At 41.8% G+C, this 12,117-nt stretch overlaps 1 protein-coding gene across 1 annotated transcript in view; it reads left to right on the forward strand.

Annotated features, from left to right (window-relative positions):
- The first annotated feature begins 403 nt into the window (after positions 1–403).
- Positions 404–12,117, forward strand: part of LOC148427697 (myelin transcription factor 1-like) — a 33,960-nt gene continuing 22,246 nt past the window's right edge. The window contains exons 1-5 of the mRNA XM_088437765.1: positions 404–417; positions 4,361–4,467; positions 9,129–9,183; positions 11,004–11,034; positions 11,974–12,036. Of these exons, the coding sequence (XP_088293891.1) occupies positions 4,465–4,467; positions 9,129–9,183; positions 11,004–11,034; positions 11,974–12,036 (152 nt within the window). The 5' untranslated portion in view covers positions 404–417; positions 4,361–4,464. The remainder of the gene's footprint in view (positions 418–4,360; positions 4,468–9,128; positions 9,184–11,003; positions 11,035–11,973; positions 12,037–12,117) is intronic.

The raw sequence follows: 12,117 nt of genomic DNA on the forward strand, positions 1-12,117 counted from the left end.
GCCCTGCCCATGTGATGCTCGAGGTTTTACTACAGCCTCCGTGATGTCATGGCAAAGGGCGGAGGGAGGAGAATGGGGGGGTGGTGGAGGGAAGGAGGGGATACAATGGCTCATGAGGGAAAGGTAAGTCAATATTAGGTTTTTTTTTTTTTCTCGCTGACAAAGGCAAATGAAGCCATGTTTTTGCTTACAAACAAGTAACAGCCCTCACGCCTCGATCCGGAGCCGTGAGCAGATGCCGCGCGTGACCGTGGCCGCTCGTTTTCTCTCCATCATTACTTACCACATCTGGACCTTTGGATCGGGATACAAAAAGCATTTTTAAAACTCCCTTGGATTTTATTCTTGTCGATTCAAGCAAACTTTTTCATCTAATAAAACACAGAGAAGACACCGACGCAATCTTATTGATTCCAGGTAAAAAAAGAAAAAAGAAGAATCTGTGATTTTATACGTTTGCATACTTCATCAATCAAGTAATCTGCTATTCGCAATTTCTCATCCAGTCGGATTTATTCGAACTTCGTCACATTTAAACTGTAGGAAGGAAACTACTTGTGTTTTGATAACAGTAGTAAGCACGCTATGGCGGGTCTATCCACTTCTTGTACTGTAATAGTTCGTCTGCGTAGTTTGTGTGTAAATGCTTGTGTGTGTGCGCTTACTTGTCGTCCGCTAATGCTCTTTTATGGAAATGTGTCCTACACTTGCGTTATATCCTCCACTTTGTCCTCTAGCTTCACCTTTTGCGCTTTCCACGAATACGTGCACCCGTTTACCGGACGCTATGTCGCCGCCGGTTAATCAGTGTATCTACGCAAGCCATATTCATGTTGCTCATGATGCAAAGTGCGCAATCGGATGTGCGGAGTTTGATGTTAAAAGCTCACTGTTACTGCGATGCGAAGGATAGATGGATGGACGGATAGAACGATGGAGCGTGTTAAAGAGGGAGGGGTTGGCCATTTGATCCTCTGCAGCAAAAAAAAAAAAAGCGATGCTCTTTTCAAATGTCAGCCGTCTTTAATAGTGTGCACATTTGTTCACCGAAAAAAAAGTCGAGACTAGAAATGAATAGCTTTTTGGAGGAGGAACGCTGCGTAGTGTCTTGATTTTTGAAATGCTCTCAACCCGCGGTTCGCTATATTAACCGGTGTGTTGTGTTGTTTCCACTCACAATCCTACTCTCCTCTTTGCTGTGCTTACACGGCAACGCAATGTGTGCGTGTGTACGCGCGCCCGTGTGTTTCCGTGTCGCGTGTGCGCAACTCAGTCTGTCAATGCACCTGCGTCCTAAGATGGAGGAAAGAGATGAGAGATGATGACGATGATGATGATGAAGCGTACTATACTATATGTGTCTTTCACTGTAGTTGGTTGCACCGCCAAAATGTCCTGTACTTTTTAAGTCATGCTGTTATTTTGTGCTAATGGCTTCCCAGGTGTCAAGGTTATGGCAGGGGGTAGTAGCAGGTGAAGTGAACTCACTTCAGTCCTGTTTTTAACACTTTTTTCTTATTGTTTTCCCTCTGCTTTCTTTTCCTGTGAAATGTAGCCTGGTTTTAAAGGATTATGGAATTGGGTTATTGGTGCCTTATGCTGTCATCACAGACTATAGAGCTTGCATGCCGCTCAGGCCCAGCTCACCTCTATGTTTTAGTTACCTTAATGGTAAACATTTCTATTTACTAGGAACCGAATAGCCTGTGGTGTGGACAGCAGGTGCCAATGAGAGAGTGTAATAAACATGTTGGTAGAGCAGCTGGGGCCAAATTGCACCCTCATCATTCAAAGCCTATCAGAAATCTCAGCTATACAAGCAAAGGTCAGGGTCCTGCAGGCTTTCAATGAAGAACAGGCATTTCAAATGACAGGCTTGGAAATAATAACTTCCATGCGCCGTGTTGAAAAAAGCAAAAGGAATTCTGATGAAATGCAATGTAAAACATAGAATATCATCACCCACACCACCGTTTCATTTGATAAGCAGCAGTGATACATTTGTTGTCCCTTAGATGCTGAAGTCAGGGTGGCCCTCAGGGAATCTTCTCCAAAAGCTGCTACTTTGCTCTCTTACATTGCTTCCCCTCTGTTCGGTAACTGCCGGGACCAGGCAGGCATTTGTCCTGATACCAGCATTTTAATTGCTCCTCTTTCCAGAGTATCTAACCTCCAGGTTGCGCTTGAGGAGCTCAAAAATGTAAAATTATTTAGACGACAACTTGGCCCTGTTTTTTGCTATATTTTAACCTTTCCCCTTCCACAACTTTTGATTTGTGATTCCCTTTCTGCTCCTTTGACACTTAATCACATTGTATTGTGACTAAATCCGTCTTTACTGGGAGCTGGCATGTACAGCTGGCCTGTCCCTGTATGTATACTTAATACTGTTACAGTAAGCTCACTCTGGTATTTAATCTAACTATGGATTTAGGGCTTTTTTCTCCATTGTCCCAATACAGTAAGCTGCGAGTAATGGTATTATACAGTTGCATATTATACAGTTGCATAAACTTTCTTTTGAGTAATATAATAAAAATATATATTCACAAACATAATAATGCCAGTTCTGATCGACGCTGTAGATACAGCTTTAGAATTTGTCATTAGTGGTGTAACGTTGTACTGCTTCATTGAAATGTTTCAAATACTTGCCGCCCCCCCCTCCACCCCCCCAATTTCAAGAGATAAACAAAGCAAAATACTACCGCTTAGCATGATGCAATGTCATTCTCTAACAACCATTACTGAGCGTTATTGTCATGTAAAATAATCTTTAATGAGTTTGTTCTGATGGATGTCATTCTATTGTGCTTTTGTACCCAATTCAGTGTCTTGTGAGTGTTTGCATTTCTAAAACTGGAATGAAAACATCAAACTTCAAAACAAACTTTAAAATTATACAGTCCAGTCTTTTACTGTACAATAAAGCAATCCTCATATACTTCACCGCCCTTTTGCTGCTTCTGATTAAACGAACCAACCTCTGTAAACAACTAATTGACTTGCACTTTTTGCTGTGAAATAGTCAGCTGTGTGGGAAGGGAGAATAGGATTAAACATCTCACATGGACGCGCACACACACACACACCCACACACACACACATACATATATATATATATATATATATATATATACATATATATATATATATATATATATATATATATATATATATATATATATATATATATATATATATATATGTATGTAGATATATATGTATATGTTTGTATATACATATATATGTATATACATAGCCTGCTTAGCGTCTGTATTTTTTTTATGTAGAATTTGGCAAAGCGAGACAACAATTCAGAAGAAACATTCGCTCAGTACTCAAGAGCAACAACTTCTACCTGAGGCAAAACAGTGTTCTAAAATGCTGTTATACATTTTGCATTTTCAAAGTACTAGTACTGTCTGCTGCTTGGCCTCCCAACTAACAACACAGGACAGATGCTCACTTCACTTTACTTTACAAGGGAGGTGGGGCGGCTGTGCTAAAGGAGATTGAAGCGTTTTCATGGATGTCGGCGTATATCTAGAGACAGCTGAGACAGAGATACAGACCAACAGTATTGCTGTTGTCATCACTTTCGTGGAGAGGAGGGGGAGCAAAAGATGATAAACAAGCATTTTGCAGAGTGCTGGCTGGGCATTGGATGAGTTTTGCATGTAATGGGCAAAGTTGGGATAAGAGCAAAGGAGGAGTTTGCGGGGAGCTGTGGGGAGGGCATGGAGTGGGGGTCAGGACCTGTCAGGTCTTCTAATTTCTGCTTTTGGTCTGCACTTGATGCTGATTCACTTCACAGCTTCATGTACTGGACTATAAAGGGACATTGAAAGAGGTTTATGAGTAACTGACATTGATATGCTCATGAAATATGTGCTTTTTCTTTATTCATTGTGTATTGACTGCATGGATTCACTTCACATCAAAGCAAGGCAACATCTATTACAGTGAGAAGAACCTAGTGGGGGATTTGGAAAAGACCAAAAGTTTCTCTTGGGTGATCAGGGCAATGAAGTGAAGCGCTATTAGCTTAATGAAAAAAAAAAAAGGAGGGGGGTGCTTTATTTATGGGCGATTCATTATTTACTGACCATTCATCCCTTGCATCCCATCCCCCATTCTCTTCTAGTGAGCTCTATAAAGCTCGATAAAAATGCACAAATTTGATTGATACTGACAGAGACCCCAGCTGGGGCACTTAACCATGTATGAGGGTGTTGTTCCTTGGGCATAAAGTAGTGTGTGTGCAGAGCTTAAGTACCATCACTCCACCCCCTCAACCTTGGTCCGGCTCATGTAAAATATCTCAACCTCTATTTTTTCTTCTCGCCCCCCAACCTAGAAAATGAGTTCCGGGGCGAGCTGGTGAACCAGCGGTGGACACGAGGCGAGAGGACCAGCAGCCGCTGTCAGGCCTCCCTGAGACTGCAAAGCCATCAACCAATCATGGTGAGTGACAAGGCCCTGCAGCATCCCCTCCCTCCTCTCTGACACTCACCACACCCACCACCACTCAGTTACCCATGCACTCCAGTAACCACTTCATTCTGCTTTCTGGGCATTTCCTAACTCAGCAGGGACGTCAACAAACGGGAGAGGATGAAATGTAAGAAAGAGGGGGGGGGGGGTGCACTTTAGTTGAGGGTAGGGTCAGATGATGGCAGGTGAAAAACATAATCAAACAGTACATCAAATGTCCCGCTCAGCCCTGCCCCGCCTATGCTCCGATCTTGCCCGCTTCAGCTTAGCTCGGTTTAGTTAAGCTCAGCGCTTTGCCTCTGCTGAGTTAACTTCTAGCTACAGCATTTTTTTATTCTACTCAAACACAATAAAAAGGAATGCAAAAGGATGGCCTTGAGCTCCTCAATCTTGATATCAGCAGAAAGGAATATCCCTTGCATGGGCCTCAGCCTAACTTTTCTGCGGTCCCAAATTGTGATCTTGAGGTCATTTTATCAAGGTGAAAAACAGCTGGTCTCTTTTATTTTCTGGCCTGGTACATCACAACGAAGGGCGACACACAACAAAGAGATGGAGTGGGCCAGTGGGGAGAGTGAAAGAGAGATGAGAGGGGGGTAGTAGGGACAAGGAGTAGGGGACAAGGGGGAGTGGGCTGATCCCCCACGGGTCCAGTAAAAGTAGTTTTGCTCCCCCCTGAAAGCTCAGGTTCATCTAAAAAGATGACGTTTATTGATTTAGTTTTAGATTTCTGCTGGTGAGAACGGAGAGAGTTTCTACTCCTATCATCCCCTCTGTATGGCACCTGTCATACAGACGTCTTATCAGAACTGGAATAGAGATGATGTTGTGGTTAAAATTGAGATTCCACCAGGATCTGTGGCAGATTCAGTTTGACTTTTTTCTAAATTTATGTTATGTTTTTTCAGAAAATCAGGCATACGTCGTGGAGCTTATCTTTGAGTTATTGACGAAAATATGAATTTTGCACAGAGATGTCCATTTTTGGGTGTTCTACATAAACAACCTCCTTAAGGTCTCCACTTTCATTTCCTAGCAGCAAAGGTAAAAGTTTTGAAATACCTTTTGAGTAATCATATAGTCTAATAATGTAAATGTAAATAATGTAATATTTTGATCGCGCCTCTATTTCGTCTTTCTTGGGACATTTACCTGTTACTGATGACATATCACATACGTGACAAATCAGTCTGCGTCATGGTACAGCTAGCACCACAAATTTCCACTTTTCATGCTTGTTTATTTTGGATGGAATGTACATCAAATATGATATATGAGAAGATGATGAAATCTGAAGATGAAAAGCTGCCCAATAATGCAAGCAGCACAAATTTGAATTGTAAGTCCTGCGATGTTAATGTGTGACTTATTACACTGAGGGAAAAAAATCTTAACAAAATGTGTTGAACCATCAAAATGTCATCTAAACAATTAAAATTTGCATTTTTCTCAAAACTAAGGATGAAAATTTTACAACATTCAAATTGACGTAAATTTGTCAATTCTTGAGCAACCTTCATGTATATCATGTATTCCATTTAAAAAAAAAATGAAGTAGGTGATGAATTTGAATCTATCACTATAGTATCTCTTATTTTCATTTCAGGAAATATAAGACAGCATTTGTCAAAAACTTGGCAAGTAAGAAATACATTTTAAAAAATGTCCCCCTTTGAGATGTATAAAATTGGGCGGATTATGTATCTTCATAAAAATTCCACAAACACAATATTAATCAGAATGGTTGGTCGGACTAATGGGGTGCATAGAATTTTTTTTCTTGACTGTCCCATTAACGTTACACACAACAGATGCATGCTGTATCAATTTTTAGCGTTAACATTTTATTTCTTTATAATTCCAGCTTTGTCAAACGTTAATAATCTTGTGCTTTCATTTTTTTGCACAAGTCCTGATTTAAGTCTACATTAAAACCTCATAAAAATTGATGCTTTTGAAACGTTTTGCACAGGATTCATTTTTGGGTAAATTAAACCTTTAAATGCATGTTCGTTGGGATGGTTACTCTGACTAAAATCGATTCAAATACTCATAATCGTTCAGGATGACTGAAAAAAATAGTTTTGGGCCATATCAGCCAGCCATATGAAGGTGCGAAAATTCAGTCTTACTGCCTCATAATTATGCATATGTCGCCTATTAGGAAAACCAACTTTGGTTAGTTATATGGGGTCCTTGGGTAATTAAGGGTGATGTGTTTGACATTGGTGGAGGTCTGCTCTTTTGCTTGTGGTTTCCTATGACAAGACAAAGCCGCGCCTATGACTACTCCTGCCATTCTATTGCTCCCTTTTGTATGAATTACTAAAATGAAAGTGTGTAAAGGCTTCCCGTATGTCAATAAAACATGGAAACCATCCGCCGTGATCAGCCCAGTGGAGAGAGGTGTGAAACCCCCCCTCTAATTGGCAGCTGGTGCCTGCAGGTCATTTTTGGTTGTGTTACTTTTCCATCACCAGTTGCTTGCGTCTCACTCATGCTCGCTCTCTCATCTTGTAAAGCTAAAAATGAATGAAAGAGTCATTAATTTGAGCCAAGAGACGAAAGGTGACCTTCTTTCTGGTCATTGCCCCCAGCGAGACATTTACATAGAGCTGTCACAGTGTGGGGAGCAAAGCCTTCCTACACTGAAAGCATCACACAAATTGAGAATGTACAACGCAGCCCGTAGTGATGAGCTGTGAATTCCACCTTGTGCTTTTATTCTTCTTATTCCGCCACCGTTCCGCGTTACATTTCACAGTTGTTGAAGTCACCCAAGATATACAGTATATTGGAGCTGCGAGTGTCACAAATTTCCGTTCGCTTTTGCACTCAATATCCTCTCCCTCTTCCCCTCCTACTCTCTTTTATGCATAATTCCGTGCACAAAGTAAAAGGGGTCTCGCTTAAAACACTACAAGGTAAAAAGGACAAGTCTGAATGTGCATTGGATGCGGCCCCTATCAAAGAGATTATGAAAATCAGGTGAAGCCCTGCCTTGCTGCATTTGGATCCACTCACCATGACTTTGTGCACATACAAATTTAATGAGTTGGAATTGAGAAAAGGGACAGGAAGAAGAGAAGAACTCGGATATGCTTACCAATTTAAATGTGCGTAGCTATGGTTACACAAACATGAAAGCAGTAGGCGCCCTTTCCTGATGACTGATCTGTATGAGCAGGAGCCATCAGAGGAAAAAGGGCAAAATACATGAAAAACGTGTATGTTCAGACAAAAACCTTTGTCTTATATTCATTTAATTCATTCAGAAGCATTGTACACATGTACATGTATATCGTCTACTTTAGATTACATCTACATTTCCAGGGCCAGAAAATTGATTGTGGGTATACACCAAACAGTCCATTTGTGTGAGGGAGCACACACACATCCATGGAAAAACTCCACGCCGCACTCTTAATCCACTTCGCGCTCCTCGTTCCAAGTGGGGTACTAAAAGAGTTGACTACTTTTTTTCAGGCAGGGTACAAAGCTGCGTCTTGTTGCACAACTTCAGCACTGACAGCACCTGATCTAATAGAGCGGCAGAAAGCGGTAGCCGGCCAAGGCAGTGGAGGCCGCGCACAGGAAGGGAGAGACTTTTTCTATCTGCACCTGTACCTCCGGCCTGACACTAAAGGCTCATGAATGGCGCGTACCCCGGGTGAAAAAAAGTCCACAACAACAGCATGCTTCATCTTCTTCTCATGCCTCTTTCTCTCCTCCTTTTCGGAAATAGTCTATGAGCAGGAAAGGCTCTTTGCCAAAAACAGAGAGGGAAAACACTGATGAGAAACAGGGCCTTGTGTTCCGATCCCACTGTGGTGATGCCAGCTTGATGAGCGAGTGAACACAAAACAGTTAAGTGGCTGAGCAAGGAGGGTCTTAGGGTGGGGTGTACTGGGAGGCGCTTTAAAGGGTCTTGGAAAAAGAAAAGTGGAGGGCTAAGCTCATAATAAAATAGTCCAGTAATCAAAGCTAAAAGCACCATTGTGACTAAAAAAAAATAAAAAAAAATCATCAGCTTTAGAGTGCAGCCATAAGGAGGTGTAACTTTTGTAAAAGTGTGCGTGCACATGTGCATGCGTGTTTGCTGGTGATGGGTTTACACCTGCTCTTTTGTGGCTTAAAAGCCGAGCTAATGCGCACAATGTCTTTCCTACACACACACCAACACACACACACAAACACAATTTCCTTTCATAGAAGTGTTATTAAAGCAGCTTTTAGAGGCTATACGTACAATTTTGCCTTACAATTATAGTATGCAAAAGTTATGACTTTCAATGCCTCTTCTAACTAATGGTTGTGCCCCCTGTGCAGCCGGGGCCTCCTGTGCAACCACTCATCACTTCAAATCACAGGTGGTTTTAATGGAGGGTCTGGAAAGGGAGGGAAAAAATAGTGAGTGCTCCCACTCCAAAGGCCTACATTTATATGTTTCACATAAGAACCATTGGTATAGCTACATTCACCCCCCCCCCCCCCCCCCCCCACACACACACACACACACACACCTTCAAGGAAGGAATTATAGAAATGATTACCTGTCATTGTGACCTTTATACATTGTATTGAAAAAGGATTGACTTTTGAACCCCCCTACCCCTCCACCTCTCTTCCAGATGAGCGTAGAAAGTGATGACAACCGAACTCGCACTCGGTCCAAGGGAATCAAAGGTGAGCTTGAGTTGTCTTTGTTGGCCTGTCTGTTCACATAAAAATGCAAAAATGTTCACCGTCCTATTTAACAATGTCAGAAAATGTATATAAAAATGGGTAATATTATGGCGGCATGGTGCAAGAGTGGTTACACGTCCACCTCACAGTTGAGAGTTGGGTTCAATTCTTGCTCGCTCCAGCCTTCCTGTGTGGAGTTTGCGTGTTCTCCCTGTGCCCTCATGGTTTCTTTCATGGCAGTCTGGTGTCATCCCACACTCCAAAAACATGCATGGCAGGTACATGGATGCAGTCTAAGTATGCTTAGACTGTCCTTAGGCCTGATTGGGTGTGTGAATGGCTGTTCGTCCCTGTGACCTCGCAGTTGGCTGGAAACCAGTTCAGGTGTGCCCTGCCTACTGCCTGAAGTCAGCTGGGATTGGCATCAGCACGCCAATGGCCCTAGTGAGAATAAGCGGCTATAGAAAGTGAATGAATGGATGGATGGATGGGTGGATGGACGGATGAACGGATGGATGGTATTATGTCCAGCCCATGAAATCTGCGAAGTGTAAGAATTAGCATCTGTACCACCTGCCCCATAATTTAGACCGGTATTCAATTGGTCAAATACCTAATCTATTTTCTGTCAACAAATTGTCACATGCGGTGTCTGCGTGTAATGGAAATCATCCTTGGTGCGCAGAAACGTCTGCTAAATTCTCAAACTAGAAACTAAAAAACTACACTTGTCCTGACATAAATATGAAGATGCGCCAGTTTTTACATCAAGCATTTGTGTGCCAAAAAAATAGAACCCCAGGTCTGAACCTGCACTTGTGTGGAGTTTGTACTTCTTTTAGACTCTACAAGAATGTTAATTCATTTAACTCAAAATAGTTGTTGTGTTAATGGGTGAGTCCTGTGAGCTATGACCTATGAGATTTCATACGCTTAAAGGCATATCCTTTATTTTCTAAATTGGTCCAAACCAACTAACACAGACTTTACCTGGGTTGTTGTACAGTTCCAAATTGAATGCACTTAATTGCATTCTTGCTGAGAACAAAGTGAAAGGTTTACTGTTTTTTTTTTATGCTTTGAGCTGAAGCTCGGATTCATTGCTACTGAATGATGAAAGACAGAGAAACTGAGATGCTCCACGCACACACATACACACTCGCACAAACACGCACACACAGCACAGTTAGTTTGTCTCTGTGTATCTTGATACAACATGCGGGGTATTTTTGACATGTGATTAATGCATGAGATATTGGAGCCCTGGCTGAATTCTCCAGGGTTGTATTGTTTACTTAATTGCACTAAATGAAAATAGAATATTTTTCCAAACTCGTTCTGTTGCTAAAATTCCAATCGATGCGATCAGCCAGCTGACAATGATACAGTATGTGCGCTGTTGGGCAGCACTGCTTGATTTGTCTTTTCAAGGCATTTACTTTGATTTGACTCTGGAAAAAAAGGGATTGTTTTTCATTATTAATGCTCTTTTACTTTGACTTACTGATTAAAATACAAAAACTCAATTTCATTGTTTTGTTTTTTATATTGCTGATGTGTAGGTATGATTGTCACTTTTCATGTTTTGTTCCAGTTTGCTTTTATCCGTGTTTATTTTATGCCTGCCCATGGATGTGTGTGTGCTTACTCTATATGTAAACTAAAGAGCGTGTACAGTAGGTGTATACCTCAGAGGTGTGGAAGCCCCTGTATGGAAGCCTCATGGGATTCTCATGCATTTGTGATTTATTGATCTTTAGCAGCATCGATTTTGGAACACTAGCTGATCTCACCCCCCTCTTCTCTCTCCATTCTTTCAGTTCCTATCGAGCATGTAGGACAAGAGCTGAGGTAAGAAAACACTTTTAGCTTCATCTTTCATAAAGATGTTTTATGCGCTTAGCAAAGCACCCTCGATACTCATAGAAATTAACAGTGCTTCTTTACCCAAGTAAAGCTCCATATTAGTACAATATTAATTTGTGTTCTTACCTCTTCTCAGTGTGTGCTCAGTGTCTCAAACTAGCTATCGATTTTCCACAGAATTGTGCTATTTCCAAATTTGAACACATTCTCGTTCCAATGCAATTTTGTATGATCTCCGTAAAAACGGCTGAAGGATGTGGGAGAGGCTAGGACACATGTCCTCCTCTTCTCATTGGATCCTGGTCACCGGGAATCGCCAATCCTATCGCTCCATGTCCATTCACCCCTTACCTCCAATTGCTAAATGATTGGACGTCTACAAAATTTTGTTAGTCTTCTCCCTATGTTTTGCACTGTGCTCACCTAATTGTAAATATAATGTTTTTGAAACTTGTGAATTTAATAATACACGTAACTGGAGTAATAAAGGGGAATAGTTGGGATACGTTAATGAGAACTGAAATGAACCACCCTAAGGGTTCATAGCAACCTGAATCCGAGGGAAGGGGTGAGGGGGTTGCCTGATGATAGTGACGGTAAGGAGCGCAGAGCAGGGGAAATTACAGCAGGTCTTGGGTGATCATTATCACTCTTGGTAACAGGATATAGGCCAGGCTTGATGTACGACACACAATATTATGTTCTCCCGGCTTGATGCCACCTGCATTCATGCATCATGTGGATACATATCAGCGACCAAGTGTGCCTTTGTTCATGTGCATCTGTGTGAAGTGTGTGCTTGTTTTGCATGCTTTTGTTTGGTAGAGGGCAAGTTTGCTTCCCGTCGCTGCCATAGATTCTGCCTGATAACTACAATGCACCATGTCTTAAACATATTTACCCTCCTCCATCCATTCCATCCAGCTGCCCCACCCCTGGATGCAATGGCTCCGGCCATATCAGTGGGAGATACTCACGACACAGAAGGTAGGGCAGATAAAAGAAACTCTGTCTGTCCTTCTTTGTCTGTTTGTCTGTCCTCGTCATCATTGATCCACCCCATTTTGC

The sequence above is a fragment of the Hippichthys cyanospilos genome, chromosome 2, assembly GCF_059441005.1.
Source record: "Hippichthys cyanospilos isolate Australia breed blue-spotted pipefish chromosome 2, RoL_Hcya_1.0, whole genome shotgun sequence".
NCBI classification, from domain to species: Eukaryota; Metazoa; Chordata; class Actinopteri; order Syngnathiformes; family Syngnathidae; genus Hippichthys; species Hippichthys cyanospilos.